General features: G+C 41.4%; 2 protein-coding genes across 2 annotated transcripts in view; both read right to left on the reverse strand.

The window, feature by feature from the left end:
* Nucleotides 1-796: 796 nt before the first annotated feature.
* SLC35D3 (solute carrier family 35 member D3) lies at nucleotides 797-6,235 on the reverse strand. The gene is made up of 2 exons (XM_010965632.3): nucleotides 3,643-6,235; nucleotides 797-2,600 (listed from the first exon to the last, which is right to left on the reverse strand). The coding sequence occupies exons 1-2, from the start codon at nucleotides 4,079-4,081 to the stop codon at nucleotides 1,771-1,773; spliced, it is 1,269 nt and encodes a 422-aa protein (XP_010963934.2). The 5' UTR covers nucleotides 4,082-6,235; the 3' UTR covers nucleotides 797-1,770.
* Nucleotides 6,236-11,948: 5,713 nt separating this feature from the next.
* The window catches only part of PEX7 (peroxisomal biogenesis factor 7), a 72,499-nt gene continuing 61,747 nt past the window's right edge, over nucleotides 11,949-22,700 (reverse strand). Inside the window, exon 10 of the mRNA XM_074368295.1 lies at nucleotides 11,949-12,402. Within this exon, the coding sequence (XP_074224396.1) occupies nucleotides 12,334-12,402 (69 nt within the window). The 3' untranslated portion in view covers nucleotides 11,949-12,333. The remainder of the gene's footprint in view (nucleotides 12,403-22,700) is intronic.

Consider the following 22,700-nt stretch of genomic DNA (forward strand, 5'->3'; position numbering starts at 1 on the left):
TTTAACCAAAAGGGAATTTTTTGAGTGAAAAACAATCATTCTACCCATTTATCTAATAGTGGAATTAACAAAAATATATATTTATTTTGTTCAACTTTTCTGCTTTTCACTAATTCTCAGCTTCAGAGACTTGCAGCCGGATGCTGCCTTCTGGCATGTTGGCATTAAAATTAATGCTGATTTTGAAAGAAGTCATTATAACTCTAGCCAACCATTTCTAACTGAAGCCATATGAGAGCTCCTACATCTTAAATGGCTTGTAGAAGTACCTATGGAAACAACCAATTACCCATGAAAACTAGTAAACCAGAACCAATCACAAACCATCACAAGGACACTTACCAGCTTGTAGAGACAAACTGATGCCTCTGCTTTTTGGTTTGTTTTGATTTTGGAAAATAAAGAAAAATATATGCTGCCATCTGAGAGTCTCAGGAACATGCTGGCAAATAATGAGTGCCTTCAACCTCCAAGTACTTCTCCTGGAGGGGGCTGGCAGGAAGACATCCCCCTCGCTGCCTGCTACTGTTACATCTCAAACTCCACATTAACTTAAGTCAGCTGTGGATGGCTTTCATAGGCAGCAGGAGGCAGGACTTTATTTTGCTTTATAACAGTTTGCTTAACTGGAATGAGAGTGTTTTTTATATTATTGTTGTTTTAAACCAAACTGCCATGCTGACTTAGGAAGTTCCTGATGGGGTGGCTCCTGTATCCCAGAAACTAAACACCGTACATTGAAGGCAAACACAAGCCACACAACAACAATAAAGCAAAGGTGCCCAAAACAAATGTCTAACAATATAACTTTTAGCAGATAGACTCATACTTTATTTTGACAAATTTAGGATAGAAAAATATCATAAAGTGAATATAGCAGTTGCTCTTTTTGTAACACGGTTTGGGATGTGCAGTGGATTTTGAAAGGCTAGCTTTAACAGAATGGTCTCATTTCTGTCTGGCTTCAGTTAATACTGAATTGTATGCCAGCCATTGCATTTACTTGAAAGGATACTGGACACAGTGAAACTGTTTTTATAAAAGGCTCTGGCATTCAAAAATAAATATTATAAAGCAATGAACCAAACCAACCTTTAAAATATTTTTATAATCACCAAAAGCCAACTTTAAACTTCAGGACTAAAGCTAAGAACTCACATTCTCAAAATAGCTTTAAATTTTTCTACCAATGTATAATAGAATCGTAGAGCACTTATATATTTTTTTCAAAATGAGGAAAAGTGAGCGTAAACATGATATTTCAGATGACTATAAACAGTAAACATCAACTCAGTGTCCTTAAATATGTTATTTCAATAATATACTCTTTGCCCAGCTGGCCATAAAAACTGCAGCTCTATCATCAAAAAGGTGCCCCTGCATGTAATCTTTGAGCTTATTAATTGCTGTCATCATTTCTACACACCATCTTTGGAGGGGGTGGTTGAGGGACTCTTGGTACATGCAGATGTTTGGTTACGGTTGTAAAGACAAAAAAAAAAAAAAATGTGCCAGGAGTCTGCAGCTGAAACCCTGCCTTACTTGGTTAAGAACCTTCACATTCTTTTGTCTCTGTGATGCCTCCGGTAAACTCACGCTAAATAATTCACACGGGTGTTAATTTTGTTGCTGTCAGTCGCTTCAGCTTCTTTCCTTGCTTTTCTCCCCTACGCCTCAAAGCATATACTTGGGCGGCCTCTCATTAAAATATGTTATCTCTAACATATAAAATAAGTGTATGTACATATATACATAACAGGCATTTCCTTTTCAAGGACTGGGTAACTCCTCATTTTCTATTAAATAATCCTTCTTCATATACTTGGTTCCCCTAACTAGCCTCCACACTTCGAGGTAAGCATCCTTTAATGACCTCTTGCTCACTTCTTCAGGGCTGTCTGAGATCCTGGAGCTCCTAGCCAGCAGCGGGACTCCTCTGGGGCGGCCCCTTGCCTCTTGCCCACCCTGCTGAGTGGAGCCACCTGCAGCCATCCCCACTTCTGACCCGCCATTTCCGCCCTCCGCGGGCAGCTCCTCCATGATGAACGGCAGCTGGTCTCCACCTGGCTGCGCCTCCTCTCCCCTAGGCTGCGTCTCCAGGTCCTCGTAGTTGCTCTGCTTTCTGGTCTCCAAGAATTTGGCCACACAGTAAATGATGGAGCCCAGGGTGTTCACCACGACCCCGGCAATGAATAAAGAAGTGGGCTCCACATCGCTGAAGGCCACCATACCCACCGTGATGGTGGCGATGCTCTTCACCACGCCCACGAAGCTGGTGGTCACCGCCGAGTTGATGTAGGTGCAGTGCAATGTGGTGAAGTTCATGGCACAGCCGATCAGGATGCAGGCCACGAAGATGCACACCATGGCCGGGTCCTTCCAGCCGGGGAAGGCCCAGGCGTGGATAGAGTCGGTGCTAGCGAAGGAGAAGATGACCAGCAGCGGGGTGGCGGAGACAGCGATGACGTACTGCGCGGTGAGCGGCCCGTGCTCCGTGTCTGCACTTGCCTTCTGGATGAGCACCAGGTAGGCGGCATGCACCAGCACCGCCAGCACGCCCGTAACGTACCCGATGGGGTCGCCGGTCAGGTCGCCGGCTCCTGAAGCGCATCAAGTGGACGGAGGAGCCCGGGCAGGAAGGAAAAAGAGGAGACACCGGGTTGGCGCGGGTGGGTATCTATCCACTGGGGCAACGCGTCGGGTTGGAAAGTAGACGGGGTTCGCGCCTCAGCTCTGCCCACGGGTTTCAAATGGAAGAGTCAAGCCCAGTCTATGCCCAGTTGGACGCAGGAGGAGAGGCGCGCCTGGTCTCTTGTCTACCTCTATTCATGACAGAGGCCCCGACAACGCAGATGCCCTCGGAGTGGGCGCTGTGGCTTTCCCGAGCTGGCACGGAGGTCACCCAGGCGCGTGGTACTCCTGCCCCCTCCATGGGGCGCTAGAGGAGACTGGGGGTTCCCGCTAGCCGTTTCTAACCCGGGGCCGGCTGGGCACAGGGCAAAGAACATCTCCCCCTCGACCCCCAAAGAAGGTTTCCCACTCCGCTGGCTCCCATCTCGCTCAGTCCTCCAACCCCGCCTCCCCCGGCCCACCGCCACCCGCACTGGTCTCAATCCGGTGCCTTCTGCCTAGCGCTCGTAGCCCCGGGCGCCGCGCCAGAGACCCCAGGCTAGACCTGGGGCCCAAGCTTGGCTCCCATCGTCCCTCCCCACTTCGGCCCCGCGTGACCCAGGAAAGTTCACGGCCCCCTCCTTCCGGCTCGATAGGGGGACTCCAGCGCCCAGGCTCTGGCAGCTCTCCCACCCCTCCTGGAGGAAGGAGGGAATAAAGAGGAAAGACGGAGGCGGGGGGCGAGGAAGGAAGGGCGATATGCGGTGAGGCAGGGGCGGGGGTCGGAAGCCAGGAAAAGGTGGCGGGGGGAGGAGGTGGCTCTGAAGGAGGAGGCCGGAGTGCTAGGAAAGGCTCTGCTGGGTCTCAGAAGCCCGTTTTCGAGCCGAGCGACCGCTTTCAGAGCTCTCTCTCTCTCTGCCTCAGTCTCCCCATTTGGAAGTGAGGGCGTTGCACTAAGTGATCCCAGCGGTCCCTGCCTGGGGTGGGGGGGAGGGGGGATGGATGCTGGGGGTCCGAGCGGGTCCCTCTCACCTGCCAGTGCCGCGCCGCAGGTGGTGATGAGCACGGCGGCGAGTACCCCGGGCGAGGGCGCGCCGTTCTTGAGCACCAGGACGCCGATGAGCATGGTGACCAGGGGCAGGCAGCGCTTGAAGACCACGTACATAGGCAGGCTGAGGCCGCGCAGGGACCAGAGCGTGAGGCTGGACTGCAGCGTGGAGAGCACGGCGACCCCCGCGAAGGAGCGTGCCAGGCTCAGGCCAAAGGGGGGCACCGCGATGAACCCGAGGCGGCGCAGCAGCTCCAGGCTCAGCGCCGCGGTGGAGCTGGTCAAGCACTGCACCAGGGTCAGGAAGGAGAACTGGTAGCGGCTGATGAGGAACTTGAGCAAGATGTTGAGGGACCCCGAGAAGACCCCGTGAGCGATGGCCACGGTGATGCCCAGCACGCGGCCACGGCACAGCTGCCGCATCGCGCCTGCACCCGGCTGTGGCGGAGCTCCGGGACCTGCGGGAGGAGAGCGGGGAAGAGAGCCGGGAGGAGCGGAGCGAGGGCGGCGAGGGTGCTCGCCCAAAGCCGCGGCGAAGGGCAGGGGGCCCCGGCTCAGCTGCAGAGGGCAGCTCCAGCCAGGCGTCCTCGCGGCGCGGCGGCTCCGTGTCCGACTGCCCCGCCGCTCCGGGGAGGCAGTGGCGGGGGCGGGGGACTCCGAAAAGTGGCAGGGGTGGGGGGCTGGTCTGAGAGGAGTGGCGGGAATCCTAGCGACAAGCGATTTGTAAGTAGGTGACGAGCTACGATGGGTTGCGTCCCGCGCGGTGTCACCGTCAGGGAGGACGCTCTGCGGCTGGAAGTCCGGGCAGCTGCCCCAAGCAGGACTCGACCCGCGCCCCTCGGGCACTCAGCACGCACCCGGGCGGGCTCTCGGGACGCGATACCCTCTCTTCCTGCATTGCCAGCTGCCCCCGCTTGTCCCTTCTTCCCAGCTCCTAGTTGAAGGGCGCGTGCTGGGGGATCCCGGGCACAGCTAAAGATGTTAGAAACCATAGGGTTCCAGGGTCGAGCACCGTTTAATAGCCGCAACAAGTGACAGCGCCCTCAGCCCCATTCCCCTCGAGCTGTAGCTGCTTTTCCACCCACGGTTCCTCCCAGTGTAGCCGCTGGACCTTGCTCAACCAGGGAAGGGAAAAACGTCGGTGCCAGCGGGCTGCGGGGCTAGCTGATGCTCGGGCGCCAAAGCCCCAACACTGTAGGAACCCACGGCCCCAGGACGCTGCCCGGGAGTGCTTCAGAGGGTGAAGCTGGCCCCTTCCTGCCCTGGGCGACGCGCTCCCCAGTTCGCGCGCCTTTCAGAGAGGGACGTGGGACTACGTTCGCGGCTGGGAGCGGGGTAGAGGGGAAGTTCCGGGGGGCGCCGTGGCCTCACGGGGCTGCGGAGCCTGGGGGCGAGGGCACGGGCACCTGTTTCAAGTGAGGCAAAGATATGAAATACGCAAAGAAAAAGCAGAAACTAAGTCTCTTAAGCGAGTAGCCTCTATCGGTTCCGGTGGATAGCCTGGGTGAGCGGGGAGCGACTGGCCGCTCTGGGGAAGGAGATGGGGGTGGAGGCGGGGTTCGAGGGCGTGGCCCCGGGGGCAGGTGCCCCGGACGTACAGCAGAGACCGGGTGTAGCTCTCTCTGGATCCCCGGGAACCTACTGCCGCCTGAGGAACCGTCACGAGCCACTTGGCCGGACTGGACAACCCCTACCTCCGCCTCCTCGGCCCCGGGCACGTCTGCCCGCCACAGGACTTGTGAACTGTTTCTTATTTGGCTAAGAGTAAAAAGAATGAAACTCATTTTCTGCTGGCAAAGACTTCTATGTCCCTTTGATCTGAATTTCGTTCCCTGGAAGATAATGTCCATACACGTAAATTCAGCAGCAGCAGCAGACGGGTTCGCTCAGGGGAGGTCACCGCTAAGAGTCAGACACAGTTTAGATTTCGCGCTACTGAAAACTTGACTTGGCCAAGGTTTGGGAGCTGAGAACAGAGCTGGAAATCGCCGCGCCCCACCTCTCCTTTCCCTTAATTTCTGTTATCCACCCATTCCCGCCGGAATCCCAACCTTCTAACCCCCACATTGCTCTGACACTTACGATCCATTTCTCTAGGAAGTCTTTTGTTTCTTCCCCCCATATTTCCACCTCTGTGCTGAAAGCAACACTTCCAGCCCAGAGGCTGAAGCCACAATTATGACTGCCGTGGCAGGAAAATAGCAGTTTACATCGGGGTCTGGCGGCACCGCTGCGATCCTTCATCTGGGCCGGCTTTGTAGTCTGGAAGCTCACTTTGGTGGGAGAGAGTCTGATTTAAACCAGTGCTCCAGCTCGTATGCCCAGGGCCTCATGGAACCCGCTCTCTGCCCCCCAACAGGTCGGCACTCAAGAAAACGTTTGCAGAATGGCCCACTGTGCCAACTTTTCCAGGAATAACACTGGAAAGCATTATACTGAACCCTATACTTCTGGTTCCCTGGGGAATTCTTGGGGTTTTGTAGCTACAAGCTATGGTTACACACTATTGGCTATTTTAGGAACTCTTGTTCAAGTGTTGACATTCCTTCTTTGGGAAATAATGAGGTTTGAAGCAACAGTTGAATTTATGTGTATGTTGTGGTATAAGTATATACTCAAAGTACACTCAGATAAAAAGCTTTGAAAATTAAATTTTTGAGATGTCAGCAAATAACACATTTCTACTTCTGGGGATCATTCCAATTAAAGGATTGTTGCTTTGAGCCATATTCAATGAATATAATAAAGAATTGTCTGCATGGACCTAGTTTTGGAATGATTCATTTCTGCCAGCAATTATAATTGCCTCCATTTGTGATACTAACATTAGGTAAAAGATTTGGGGCTGATTCAGCTATCTTACCCTTCTCATTTAGGCAAGAATATTTAGCTTAATGTTGAAAACCTACATTGGCATGAAACAGTACATTTTCTCCACTTTACTGCATATAATTCTTTTCCATTAGGGCTTTCATTTTTTAAAAAAATTAATACCATCTCCCACACGAGTTATTAGATAAGCTCATAAAAGAAAAATGGGAAATCTCTTAAAGAAAAATGGGAAAAACAAGAATACTATGTTTAGCAAGGTTAATTGTACATACATGTAGAGCTGAAGGTCAAAAAGCTATTTGACCTACTGGTATCCAGGGTCTAGACCCGAGCTCCATTATCTCAGGAGCTACACAATATATTTTGATGGCATTAAGTAAATCCTTTAGTTCATTCAACAAACACACAGAGCAAGTATTTTGTGCCAGCCAGTCAAAGATGAGCAGTCACCTGAGTCCTTAGGGATTCAGAGGGGGCAGTGAAGCAACACAATAACACTTATGCAGCAGTGGGGGCTTGTGGCAGAAACAGGAGAGCGCTGAGGAAGGCAATAACGTCAGCTTGAGAAGCATATCAGAGAAGGCTTCCTGGAGGAGGAAATAAGGTCTTATTTCATTATTTTAATTGTAAAAGTAACACATGCTCATTATAGTATGTAAAAGGAAAACTTTATAAATAATAAATGAACAAACTTTATAAATAATAAATGAACATGCTCTCTTCACTATTCTCACCCCCAGCTCCACTACACAGAGCTGACTACTGTTAAGAGTTTGGTGTGAACCTTTCAGTTTTTCTTGTACATATATTTATACATACATAATTGCCTTTATAAAATTAGGATATTGTATACACTTGTCTATAATGTGCTCTTTTTAAAATCATATCACGTTAACCAACTTCCAAGAGAGTCCCCAGAGATCTCTGGCTTCCTCATATTTACACCCTTGTTAACCCCTCCTCCCACATTGTCACAGTTGGTCTAAGTGACGAACAGCAAAATGCAGCAGAAATGATGGCGTCTCTCCTGAGATTAGTGTGTAAAAGACCAAGGCTTTCTTCTTGAATTTCCCCCTTCTCTGGTATTACTCTGGGGGGAAGCCAGGTGCCACGTTGTAGGGACTGTGGGACAGCCAGTGGAGGATTCAACATGGTGAGTATCTAAGGCCAGCTCACAATCCTGTGAGTGACTCTGGAAGCTGATCCTTCAGCCCCAGTTGGGCTTCAGATGTCTTCAGACCCCAGTGACAGCTTCACTGCAATGTCATGAGAGATTCTAAGCCAGAGCAACTCAGCTAAACCACTCTTGGGTTTCAAACCGCTAGAAACTGTAAAGCTGCTAGGTTTGGGGCTGATTTGTTACACAGAAATAGATAATTAATACACGTATCAGTAGCAATCTATTCATCCATGTCAGCACACACAGTTCTACCTTATTCTTTTAAATGACTCTTCTATAGTATAAACTTTCTTCTCTAGATAGCTGTCCAGGTTTTACCAAGCAATGATGTAATGAATACCCTAAAAACATTCGATCTTAGATATGTCTGTTAAGTATTTGGTGGGGGAGGGTGGGTGCAGGCAGGGAGTCCTAGAACTGGAACTGCTGGATCAAGGAGTTAATTTAAAATCTTTATTGCCAAATTGCCTTCCAGAAAGGTACATAACAGTACTCTCACTTTAATCAATGTTGGATATTATCAATATTTTGAATGTTTGCCAAGCTAATAAGCAAGAAAAAAATGGGTTCTCATTTTAATTTGCATTTCTTTGTCATCAATGAGACAAAGTTTGACTAAGTATCTTTTTGAAGTGTATTAAACATTTGTTTTTCTATTTCTGTGAACTGCCTGTTGATATCCTCTGCCCACTTTTATGTTTGGTTGTCTTCTTAGTGATTTTTAAGCACACTTTATAAGTTCTGGATATTAAACCATTTGCTACATAGGTTGCAAATATATCCTTCCAATATGTTTTCTGTCTTTTAGCTTTGCTATGGTGTGTTTTGCTATTTTAATTTTTGTATGTTGTCAAACTTTTTCTTTAGTTATTTCACATGACTTTCAAACGATGGGTAAGAACTTGCCAAGCCAAGAGCAGGGCAATCCAGGCACACAGACTAACTTGAGCAAAGACAGAAATGAAAACCTGCATTATTTACATGGGGAGTTTGTGAGCACACTGGTATTGCTGGAGCACAAAGTTCATGACAACGTGGAGAGAAGCAATGCTCCAAGGACTTAGCCCCACAGGACGTTGGCTGCCTGGTTAGTGAGCTTGAACTTTTCCCGTAGGCAATCCTATAAGCAGAGAAAGGTTTTATACAGAAATTGATGTAATCAGATTGCATTTCAGATCAGCCTCCGGCAGCTGTGTTGAGGAGGATGGCTCCGAGGGCACCGAACTAGAAACAGACACATCATTTAGGAAGCTTCTGTGATCATCCAGAGAAAAGCTAATAATGGCTTGAACCAGGGCAACAGTGGTTGGACTGAGGGGAAGAGACAGACTGGATAAGTGTTTAGGGGGTAAGAGACTTTGTGACCTATTTGCTGTGTCTTGGAGTGGAGAGGTGCGAATAAGGGAGGGAACAAGGATGGCATGTAGGACTTTACTTGAGTGCCTGGGTGGACAGTTCTGGCAACAAAAGAAAAAAGTATGTGCAGATGGAGCCCATTTAGTGAGCAAGATGAGTTTAGTTAAAAGAAAATGAGGGTATTATTTACAAGCCAGAAACAGACTCACAGACATAGAAAACAAACTTACGGTTATCAAAGGGGAAAGGGGAAGGTAGGGATAAATTGGGAGTTTGAGGATTAACATATACACACTGCTACATGTGGAATGGATGGACAATGGGGACCTACTGTATAGCACAGGGAACTGTATTCAGTATCTTGTAATAACCTGTAATGGAAAAATGAATCTGAAAAATACACATTTGTATCTGTATCTATGAAAATAACTGAATCACTTTGTTGTACACCTGAAATTAACACAACACTGTAAATCAACTACACTTAAATAAAATAAACCCCTTATGTGAAAAGAAAGAAAATGAGTGCAAAGGCTGTGGGAGACCTAAGTGGAGAAGGCAGGAGATTTGGGAATAGTCAGTGTAAAAGTGAAAAACATAAGTGAATTATCTCATTCAAGAGGAGGCCTGTTAAGTAAGAAATTAATGAATTCATTCCTGGAAGAGCCAAATTATAGCTAAGATATACAGTTAAAACATGCCAAAGGCAGAAGGGACAGGGGACTCTCAGCCTGGGTCTCCCTGGGTCATATACCTTGGTAGGGTCACTCCAGACCCAGGGTCAGCTTCTTAGCTCTTTAGATGTGAAAACACAATTTTGTCAGTTCTCTCAGACTGATCGGGATCTAGTCACCAAAGAGTCCCACATCTTTCCTATTTCTCAGTGGGCCAACTTCTGTTCATTCTAGGAAAAGGAGGCCACGTGGCAGGACCATGGGTTTGGATTCAGTCATAGCAGATTTCAAATTCCAGCTCCATACTTCCTGACTATTATGACTCCCAAGAGCCTTCATTTCCTTGTCTGGAAAATGGGAGGGCTTCCTTGCAGGGACATTACCAAGATTAAAAGGGATAAGATACAGAAAGCATCTCATGTAGTGCCCAGATCACAGAAGGTGCTCAGTGACCTGAGTTCCCCTTTCCTGCATTCACTCTTCAGAGCTGTTCTGTCACTGCAGGTGGAAGAGGAACTTGGGGAGGCAGACAGGATGAAACCTAAGAATTCAGTAGCTAGGAGACAAATTCCGATTTCCTCAGAGAGAATGACTGGTTGTCCTCTGAAAGTCCAGAGGCTGCTTGATTTGTGAATTACCAAGAATTCAAAAATCTTGTGCATTCTCTTCCAGCACAGACTCTGGCTCATTTCCCTCTAGTTTTCCAATCCCAGCTCCAGGGAACCCACTGATAAATGTTCACCCACCCTCCTTCAGATTGAGAGACTCTAAGGACCTGAGTTAAGTATATGAAGTTAGTGTTTCAAATATCTCTAACATCCCCAAAATAGAGGGAAAAATAAATCAAGAGAGATGTTAGTTTTTAAATCACAAGTATTTGTTTCAAATGATTTTATTTTAAAAATCTCTTGCATTCTGAAAGAAAAATAATTTCATTTCATTGTAAATATGATCTGGGTTAGGTATTTTAAAAGGTCGATTATAAAGTCTGCTGATACAGAGAACATTCACTGTGAACTGGCTTTTACTGCACTGCACTTGGTCTGATAGTTCAGTTCTTATGGAGGGAAGCAACCTGAAACAGCTCTGTGAACCTACCTCATCATCCTGACAGTTCAAAGGGTGTGTCTGAGCTCCTTGTTCCTTACAATGCACTCACGTGAAGCAGTGTCCTCTTTCTGGGGCCTCTCAAAAAACAACTAGCATTGATTGGTCTAAAAACTGAAAAGTTATACTTTCCCTGAGATCATGCATTCATTTAACAAATATTCATTAAACACCTTCTAGGTGTTAGGCATGGTGCTAGGGCCAAGCCTGGGACTAGGATGAAGTCTTTGCCCTCAAGCCTTGGGCAATGAACTATGTACTTGACCAGACTTGCCATTTATGCTGCCAGTAGTAACTTTCTAGGATTTGAAGGCATATATTTTCAAGCCCACGCCTGGCTCCACCTTATGATTCCTTTGTTCTATCTCTTATGTAGTCTTGTTTTTTGCATTTTGTAAGTACTCCATTTTTTCTGTACCAAGTGAACAGGAAATATGTAAATTAGAAAATACACATTTATTTTAATTTATTTATTTTTCTGATTAAAGTATGTTTTGCTCTTTAAAAATTCTCAAAAACTTGTTAAAATTTGATGACAATTTTTGACATTTATAACACACTTTAATACTATATAAAAATATAAATGTTATGTAAAGTTATCTATGTTACTAATCTTTCCCTTTAATCTACTTTTTTTCACAGGTCATCAGCACCTAGAGATTTTTCAAGACTTAGGGAGGTAGTGAGGAGGGTTTATAGCATTACTTAGGGCTTTCATGACTTAGTTTCAAGGGTAATTTCATGAAACCCTAGTAGGACTTAAGACTTTTTGGCCAGTGACCAGTTTTTTTTTTTTTTAATTTGATATAATAGTAGAGAAATAAGAGGAGAGAAATATAGGGTCATGAATATAATATCTAAAAATATTTGTTTAAATGTAAGAAACACATTAAGCCCTCACTCTCAGCATTCCATGTTCTTAAAGCATGACAGACACCAATCCTTGAGAGAATCTCATTCACTCTGTGTGTCAAGCATACAGTAGCTGCTCAGTATGGCTGACTGACTCATGCTGACTTATTCAGCAGTTATTAGAACCCTGTTACTGAACCATAGATACCTCTATGTTATACAGTATTATACTCATATAGATACTATATTAGAAAAAGCAACCTTGCTGGGGGTGTCATAAAATCATAAATGACCAAGGGATGCAGTTTATTGTGATTTTTATCAAGAGCAGTGATTGTATTTTACATCAAAAATGACAATTTAAAAAGGAAATATATCACTATCATATAATCTACAGACCTCTATATTTAATCCATTTTATAGTAGAGAGGTTATATTTTAACAGATACTATACGATATACCATAACATCAATTATTTCTTAGGTTTTTAAGAAATATGGCTTATGTACCAGGCTTAAATAGTGAGCCAAAGTCTTTATCAGCTGCCTCAAAACTGATTCCAGATGAAATCTGAATATATATAAAAGCATAAAATCTCTGTTATCAATCATTTAATTCCTGTTAAGCAATGTTCTTCAGTCAATATCCTTTGTTTCTGAATGGAGTAGCTTATCTCAAGCAGGCATGGTAAGACAAACAGGATCATATATCTTTATCGTTTCATCCCAAGCACAGTCAGCCACCTAGAAAACAAAAAGGAAGCAAGAGGAAACATAACCTACAAACGTTCAAAACTGGCAGCAAAAGCCTAAGTCATTTAGGCTGCAAGTAGATCATCCACCAGCAAACATGTCTTTAAATAGGAAGAACAGAGAGTTACATTTTTGAAAAAAGGTCTGTTCTCCCTTTTCAAGATACATTTTGGGGATTGTTTCCAATTGATTGAAGTTGCCTATAAGGATTTCCCATCAGAGCTACATAATTCCCTGTATCCTGAGATAAATGTTGAAAAGATACATTCCTGAACTGTGAACCAAGGCACTATACTAGCTATTTTGGGGATAAAAAAAAGGAGATGAAGTACAGTTCTTGCCTTCAAAGAATGTCTCATACAAAACCCAAAGTGGAAAGTGCCCTAATAGAGACTCCCAGGGGAGGGACTATTGGAATCCAACTGGGGCAGTGTCAGAAGACTTCGCAAATGCCGTGGCATTCATACTGGCCCTCTCTAGGGGCAGAAAGGGACATTCAAGTCTAAAAAGTCATATAAAACATGAAGGGAAGACAGTTCGTCATGCTTGGGAAAGGTGTGTTAAAAATTTGGTTAGTGTAGCAATGTCTCAGGGAGTAAGATTAATATATAAAATCAATTACATTTCTGTATATTAACAGGAAAAACTAAAAAATTAAAATGAAAAATTCATTTATAATAGCATCAAAATACAGAATACTTAGTAGTACATTTAACAAAAAATGCAAAATGCATTTAACAAAATGCAAAAAGATACTAAAACATTACTGAGAGAAATTAAAGGCACAGATAAATAGAAAATATACCATGTTCATGAGTTCAATACTGTTAAGAAGTTAAATCTCCCCCAATTTATAAATAATTCATAATCCCAGCAGACTTTTTAATAAAAATGTACAAGGTGACTTTTAAAGTTTACATGGAAATGCAGAAGACCTAGAATAGCCAAAAAGATCTTGAAAAAGAACGACAAAGTTGTACTACTTACACTACCTGACTCAAGACTTATAAAACTACAGTAATCAAGACAATGTACTATTGGAGTAAGGCTATACAAGCAGATCGAAGGAACAGAATAGAGCTCAAGAACAGACCCCATACTTGGAAAACTGTTTTTCAACAAATGTACCAAAACAATCCAACAAATAATGCTAAAACTGAATGTCCATATGGAAAAAAATGAGCTCAGTCTCAATTTCACACCGTAAACAAAAGTTCATTTGCGATGGATAGACCATAGACCTAAATACAAAAGTTAAAGGTATAAACCTTTTAGAAGAAAACACAGGGAAATATATTCTCAATCTGAAGCTAAATAAAGATTTCTTAAACAGGGCACAGAAAGCCATAACCATAAAAATTAGATAACTTAGACTCAATCAAAAATAAAACTTTTGATCATCAAAAGATACTGCTTCAATATCTTATAGGTACCTATAATGAAAAAGAATATGAAAAGGAATGTATGTATGTATATGTATGACTGAAACAGTATGCTGTACACCAGAAATTGACACAACATTGTAAACTGACTACACTTTAATTAAAAAGAAAAAAGATACTGCTAAGAAACTAAATAAACAAGACACAGAGTGGGAGAAAACAGTCACAAAATGTACATCTGGCAAAGAACTTACATCCAGAATATATAAGTAACTATCATAACTTAATAATAAAAAGATAACCCAATTAAAAATGAGCAAAAGACTTTATTAACATTTAAAAATATATATGAATGACCAATAGGCACATGAAAAAATGTTCAACATCATTATCACTAGGGATCAAGGGAATGCTAATAAAAACAACAATGAGATACCATTACATACTCATGAGAATGGCTAATATTAAAGATAGACCATATCAGAAGAGAGGGTACAGCTCAAGTGGTAGAGTGCATACTCAGCACACATGAAGTCTTGGGTTCAATCTTCAGTATCTCCATTAAAAAGGAATTAAATAAGCCTAATTACCTACCACCACCCCCAGCCCCCCAAAAAAGATAGACGATATCAAATGTTAGCAGGGATTAAGAGCAGCTATAGGTCTCATACCTTGCTGGTATAACCACCCTGGAAAACTGGCTGTTTCTTATAAAGTTAAACATATACCTAGTGATTCCAGTCCTAGAGGTTTTTCTAACATATATTAAAACATCCTTACAAAACAACATATACAAGGATGTACACAGCTACTTCATTCACAATAGCACAAAACTGGTAACAACCAAAATGTCCCTTGACAAAAGAAATTGTGGTAAATGCATAGAACAGAATGTTGCAAAGCAATACGAAGGTGGAAACTACTGATGGATGCGACACCATAGACAAATCTCACAGATAATAAGCAGAGGGAAAGAAGCCAGAAACAAAAGAGTACATACAGGAGATTCCATCATATGAGTTCTAAAACAGGCAGAACTAATCTAAGGTAGACAAAAATATTAGGGCAATGATTTGCTTTGTCTTTTCAGCTAGTGGTAGGGGTGGGACTAGAGAGAGATTAAAAGGGGATAAAAGAGAAATTTGGAGGAAGATGCAAATGTTTCGTATTGCGATGGGATGTAGATTACACAAATCTGTTTGTCAAAAGCCTATAGCTAGGAGTTGTACATTCAATGTATGTAAATGATACCTAAAAATAGTAAGAATAATAATAACAGTAACAATCATAATAAATGAATGAGGAGTGGGTTATGAGTAAAGGAATAAATAAAACAAGAGTGTTGATAATTGCTGAAGCTGGGTAATGGAAGTGCATTATCCTATTGTTTGTTTTTTTTTTATGTTTGAAAATTTCCACAATTAAAAAAAAGAAGAAATGTAGATGGTAACATGAAGGATGAAGTCCAAAAGAGAGATTTGACCAAAGTTATTTGCACTGTATTTCCTGCCCTTTAATGGCTGCAAAGGCTGAAAGTTACACAAGGGAACTCATAGTCTTGGTCAATCTAATTACTTGGCTGTCACCATAGAATACAAGAACTGCTCAGATTAATCGGAACATATTAACTCCTTACCATTCATTAACAATATCTTAGATCAGAATTGAAGCTAGAGAAAACATTAGAGACCTTTTAGTCAAACTTTCTTAATGTAAGCATTAAAAACCAGACTCTTCAAGATTTGGTTGCTACCCACTTTTTTGTTTCTCATTGCACGAAGCTCACACACTCAAATTCGGGGATCTTGTTCGTGCCTCTGTGCTCTTGTTTCTGTCGCTGATACCCTCCTCTGAACAACCTCTCTCTCCCTCCCCTTGCCTCTGCCCCTCACCTGTTCTGCCTGGAGAGGATACCTCTCTTTGGAAGAATCCTTCTAAGCACCACCTCCTCTATGAAGTCACGCACAGTGCCGTCATACTCGGCTGTACTTATTTATTGACATGCATGTCTTCAGCTCTTTGAGGGCGTGGACCATGTCTTGCTATAACATAACAATGACTCAATAAAGATTAGCTCAAAGAATGTATTTTACAGATTAAGATCACAGAGAATATCTTTTTCTCATGTTCACACTAAAGCAGCAGAGCTGGAACCGGAAGGTCAATCTGTTGAGTCTGTCCACTCAACATCAAAGGCCAATTGCATTCACTATCTGCCTAATCCTGCAGTTGTAAATTTTTATATCACGAGACACAAAGATCATTATAAGAATTTACCCGTCTCATCTATGTATATTTTTTTCCAAGTGCTGGGCCTTGTCTGCATGTTAAGTGTCAACTATTATGGAAAAGAGAATCAGAGAAATGACACTTAGGCTTCTAATATAAGGGAACCGTAAATTATGTTTCTGAATCCTTATTAGCACTCTTCAATCCAGCTTCTCATTTATGCAGAACTTGCGATAACTAACAAATGTCAAGGCACTGAATCAGCAAATGTTCATAACTTTATACTAAATTAGTCGGTAGTATGAGAAAGACTTAAAACTGCAATAATACAGAATTATGAATAGATGTTTCAAATTAATGCAAACACTATTTCTCTACTAACTAATTAAATCCCATCTGGTGCTGTAAGTTTAAAAAACCTTACAATTAAAAAAATAATAATGAGGGAAGAAAAAAAGCACTTTACTAAACTAATAAAGAGGCTCCAGATTCTTTAAGGTAGGCACTGTAGAGACTTCTCAGTAAAGGAAACATGACTGTGTGGTCCCCAGGGGGCCAGGGTTGAGGTGGGGGGCTCTCATTAATTACCATCACTACCCCAATGGCCTTGGAGATACTACTTCTACTTAGTTCTATGACTGAGGAAAACACGAGCCTATTTTTTTAAATGACCTATCTGAGGCCACCTATCTGAGGCCAGCCTGAAAGACATTGAAAAAAAAAAGAAAGACTTTGCTAAAAAGAAGGGTTAACAAAAGAACCAAAAAATATGTAAGTAAAGCAAATGAGATAAAAATAAATAATCTGCATTACAGGATGAGATCCACTCATTCTTTAGCTTGTTAAACTCAGCAAGGAATCTCCCCAGCTCCCATCCTGCTTCTTCATGACAAAGCCATCTTTCCCTCCCATTCCCAGGAATGCACTCCTGGCCATGAAGACTCCTTCTAGGCCAGACTCAGGATAGAGAATAAGAAGATGAGAACAGGGTATCTCCTTTCTCATTTACTGAAGATCCTCTTTCTCCATTTCAGTCTCCAAGAGAGGACTCACTACTTTGCCCATTACTTTGCTGTCGGGAAAAACTGAAAGACTGCAATCAGCAAAACACTGATAGGTGTTCTTTCAGTGGAATGCTGGCATTGTCCTAAGGCCCCACCGGGTTACCTGATTCTATAGGGGTCTATGCCTTCCACTGTCTTTGACTGGATTATTTTACAACTCTGAAGTTATAGAAAACTGATAGTAATCAAATGATTCTCATCCATTAAAGTTGCAAGTGAAGGTCGTCTTGTGAAGATGCAGCTGATGCCTCGTCCTGTCCCCTAAGAGGTGATTCTAATCATTAAAAGTTATTGCCCTGTGGATATTGACCAGTTCTCACCTATTAGTAAATTCATTTCCACATTCAGCGATTGCCTATATGTGTCTGTTCTTTGGTTCATTTGAGCTAGTTGTAAAAATCTTTCATGAGTTATGTAAAATTTTTGACACATGTTCATGTTATGTTTGTACGAGAGCCATGATTGCTGTTTTGAAAATCATCCTTTAACATGGCCACAGAAAAGCCATTCTATTTAAAGAACAAACATGAAATAGGGAGAAGGGGCCAATAATTATACTAGAAAAAGAGGCTAAGAATAATTGCTAAAATTGGGTATGAATTGAGCTCTATCTACACCTTCTGGCAGCAAAGGTGGAAAAGGCAAACAATAATATAAGACATGCAAATATCATGATAAATTTACCAGCTCATCAAGAGAGAAAAGGTTTTTCCTGGCACCTGACTATTAGAGAAATTTATAGTATAGCACCATTACAAAAATCATTCAATGCCAAAAGAGTGGGTTTACAAGAGATATTAAAGTCATTTTTCATATGGCTGTTCCTTTTTTTAAATAAACATCTCAATCTCAAATAAGCCAAAAGCATACTATTAAACTGTAGTTTCCTGGTGGCATTTCTATGGGGCAGTGGTTCTCAAGCTTTGACGTGCGTTAGAAACACATGGACGGCTTGTTAAGACACAGATGACTGGTCCCCATCCTCACAGCACTGGTTCTCAAGGTGTGGTCCTGGGAGCAGTTTCATTGGTATCACCTAGGGCTGATCTATAGCCTGGGGTCTTTAAACCACAATCTACAGATGGGCTTCAGAAAGTCCATAAATGCAACATTTTGTGTGTATATACATTTCAGGGGAAGGGAAGTATTCTAGGCAGTCGATAAATAAGAATAAATGAAGACCAGAGAAAGACAAATACCATATGGTATCATTTATATGTGGAATCTAAAGAATACTATAAATGGATCTACATGCAAAATAGAAACAGGCTCACAGATATAGAAAATAAATGTTACCAAAGAGGAGGGGAAGTGGGAGAGAGACAAATTTGGGGTGTGGGATTAATAGATACAAACTACTATATATTTGATAGATAAGCAAGGATACACTGTATAGCACAAGGAATTTACTCATTATCTTGTAATAACCTATAATGGAATATAATCTGCAAAAATACTGAACCACTATGCTATACACCTGAAACTAACACAATAGTCTAAATCAACTATACTTCAACAACAAAAAAAGAATAAATGAAGAACTAAGAGCTTTAGCTTTAAGGCAACTAAATTTCATTTTAAGTCCTCTGATGAAACTCTTAATCTTTTGAGAGAGGCTTTTTCCTGACTCCTGTCTGACTCCTGTCTAAGGTTTCTTGAAGGCTGGCTGCCAAGGCCTATCTTGTTTGACCCTCTCCCCTTATAGTGAGTGTGCATGTGGACACCACAGGGCAGGAGCCTCCAGGTCCTACATCTTCTGTCCAAGGATATTTCAGTGGAAAATTTATTTCTTATCCTGCAAGCCCCCATTTGTAGTACATTTCACCCCTCTGTCCTCTAAATTTTCTTTAATCTGAGATCAAAGCATAAACTTTATTAAATCAAAATGAAAATTATCAACATTACAGAAGAAATGGTTTGCCAAAATGTTTTATATTTCTTTGTTTAATGTAAAATTTGAAGAGAGGATCAATCTTTTCCATTGTTATTTTTAAAAGCTGCTATCGTATAGGATAGTGAAAAATACCTAATAGGGTAAGATTCCATATAACTTCTGTTTTTAGTTATTTCAATTTCACTTTTAATAGCACAATATTTCTAAGTTTTAAGAATTAGCACACTAATCAGAAATATGAATTTCTTGCTATTGCCCTAATGCTTGTTTCTTTAAAACATCTAATGAAGCATTCCTGAAAAATTGAATAGAAATTTATTATCTGTCAATATAGCCTATTAATTTCTGAATACAGCTATAACACATACATCATGACATCATCATATATGGAATGCTTGAGAGCAGCTGTATTAAACAAATATTTTACCATTTCCTATGTGCAAAGTATGGGGCTAGAGTCTACAGTAGACCCAAGGATATTTAAGAAACATATCTAGTCAATAAGGAGTTTATAATAAAAATTAATCATTGGTGGCTCAAATAAGACTTGATCCTTAATAATAATGATCCTATAAATGCAAATTTTGGAAAAGGAAACGTTATAATGAAAATACCAGACTTTCAATACATGCATAGTTTAGAAAATGAATTTATATTCCTTAATTTTATCAATTTTCTCCATTGTATTAAAATGTTTACGTATGCCATCAATAAGGTAATTTACTTCAAATGATTTAATATGGCTGTTAATATAACAAGAATTCCTATGGACCCATTAAGAGATTTACTTTATTGACAAGTTTTCCATATTTCCTATTTATCATTATACTCCGTTCTCTCAATTTTATGGACAATTGCTTTTGCTCTTTGGAAACTTGTTCAATCCACTATAATTATCTTTATGATATATGACCTCTTTGGCAAAAATGTACCAGAGAAATAGACTGAAGAATGTAGAGAGAATGAAAGAAATCACTAAGTCAACTCTATTTTGAAAAAGCAGCCTATTTATTATGTTGCAGTGTATTAAAATTATGGGCTAAAGAAAACACATCTTATTTACTCAACCAGCTTCCCAAAGGAAGAAACTACAGAGAAGAACCTGGTTTATTATGTTAATCACTATGGAGTTTAAGAAGAAATAAGGAAACTGTTGACTAATATACTAAAAAAAAAAAAGTCCTTTCATTCATTCATGCCCTCATATACTCACTTAGTATATATATACACTGGGTAGTTTCTATTAATTCACTATCTAACTCCTGGCACATGGTTGGCACTCAAATATTTACTGAAGCAGGAAAAAAATGGGGGTTGGGGAGAAGGAGAGAAGGAAGAGAAGACGTTGTCCTGGACTTGGAAAGGCAGAAATAACTCTGCATAAGCAGAAGTGGAGGAGAGCAAAGGAAACAGTGGCAAATGATGACAAATAATAAAATGTAATTGGTATGTAATAGCAAGATTACCTAGGACAGTGAGAAATAAAATTAGAAAACAACACAGATTATATTGAATCTTGGTAGCAAGATTAACAGTTCAGACTCCACCCTGGAGATAATGAGCTGCTTCTTCAAAGATTTCTGACATGACATGATGAAGATGACAATGTAACTGTGCTGACTTGCAAATTAAAACTGGTATATATATAACTAGTATGGCAGAAAGTTAATGGTCAGAGTAGTCAAAGGGCAATCACAGGAGTGGCTGACCATGTATTACAAAAGGAAGAAGACTTGTTAGGAGGCAAATGTAATATTCTTATTAGATTGGAAAGGCCTAAAAAAATGGCAGCCATAAAGGAAAAAAAATGTATTCTGTTACAAGAACATGGTATGTCTGTTCATTTATTCCAGTCTTTTTCTTAAAGGTCTCTTAGTAAAGGTATATAATTTTCTTCATCTAGAGTCTTGCACATTTTCGAATTTTTATTCTTTTATGTTCCACACATACACACAGTTGTTGTTGTCATGTAAAAATAATTTTTTCCATTTTATTTTCTAACTGATGATTACTGGTATCTACACAGTATTCATTTTTGCATATTTTTACCAATCTTATTTTTAGTACGTTTGAAGTGAATGCTTTTGGATTATAACATTTAACAACTGTATGAAGTACAAATAAAGATAAAATTTTCTACCTTTTAAAAATATTTATATTCCATTTTGTTTTCTCCTATTACTAACTGGCTACAATTTTTAGAACCATGTTGATTAACAGCAGTAATGGTGGTAAATCTCATATTATTCCTGCCTTTAATGGGGCCACTGGTATATTTCAGGTCAAGGACTAAGAAAATCAGATTTGCATTATGGAAAGCTCTCCCCATAAGCAGTGCTGAGAATCAGTGGAATGATGGAAAGAGATCAGACACCAGTTCAGAGACTACTGTAGTAATCCAAGGCAGAGATACTAATAAATGCTTATCTAAGGCAGTGGAGCTAGAAGGGCATGGTCCACATTTTAGAGATACTGGTGAGGAAAAATTCATAAACTTGATGTCATTTGAATTTAGGGGTGCCAAGAGAAACAAGAGAATCAGGATGATTTCCCAGTCTCTAGTCTGGCTCCATCACGCAATCAATTGACCAGGTTAAGAATACTGAAGGAAAAGTAATACAACATCTATTGTGACTACACAGTAAAGGCAATTGGATAAATGGGTCAAGCATCACTAGCATACAATTAAATGACAGCTTCAAGGTGCATAAAAGAGGACTAAGACTTGGATATTGGAGAATATCTGCTTTCGGAAGGACGGTAAGGAAGAAACTGGCAAAGGAAATGAAGATATTTAGCAGAGGTAAGGAGCAACTGGTTAGCATGGTGAGCATTAAAGCAACAGGAGGGGAAGATTTTTCTCTAAAAAAACCAAAATTATATAGCTCAAAAAAAAGTCTGAGAAAAGGTTAACTTGGTTTTCAGGAGCTTTTACTGGTGAAATTTTGGGGTTTAACTTCAACTGAATGATGAAAGAGAGACAGATATGAGGGCTTAAAAGAGAGTGTTGACTTTAAGAAACTAAACACAACAGGTAAACTACTAATTCTTGATGTCTAATGATAGAAGAGAAACCAAATTTACTGATAGGACGGTAAAACAGTGGGGTCAAGTGAGTTTTGAAAATAGAGAAAAGAACTGATTGAAGATCTTATGAAAATAAAAACCAAACCAAAAAAAACAAACAAACAAAAACGCCTATGGATTACTGGGGAAGCAAAGATCTGGATGAAGCCAGTGAGAAAATTAGGAACTCACTGGAAAGAGGGTGGAGGGTAGAGACAGGACATAAATATTCTGAGATGACAGGGCTGGAAGAAGGTATTCATTCTTGTCTATTTTTACAATAAAGGAGGAGGTAAGAAAAAATGTCCAGAGTGTTTATGATCCTGTAGAAGGGTGAGGAAAGGTATTGTGGAGAATGGTCTAGAAAATCAAAAAGACTTCAGAGGTAAGTTGAGTAGGACCAAGAGCCTAAATGAAGCTTTTTTGAAAAAGTAATTTGTCATGTGTCAGGTCAGCATTTTTGCTTGTTTTTTAAAGAAGCAATGCTCTATAGTCTAGAGAGAGAAAAATGAGCAAGACAGTGGCTGACTGATTCAGGAACAGGAGCCCAGGGGCAGCAGAGGCCAAGGTATCAACAGTTCTGGAAACTCTCACTTCAAGGGCTGTCCATGCAGTGCAGGGGGCAGTGGACACAGGAGACACCAAGACCCTACA

The sequence above is a fragment of the Camelus bactrianus genome, chromosome 8, assembly GCF_048773025.1.
Source record: "Camelus bactrianus isolate YW-2024 breed Bactrian camel chromosome 8, ASM4877302v1, whole genome shotgun sequence".
In the NCBI taxonomy this organism is placed as follows: domain Eukaryota; kingdom Metazoa; phylum Chordata; class Mammalia; order Artiodactyla; family Camelidae; genus Camelus; species Camelus bactrianus.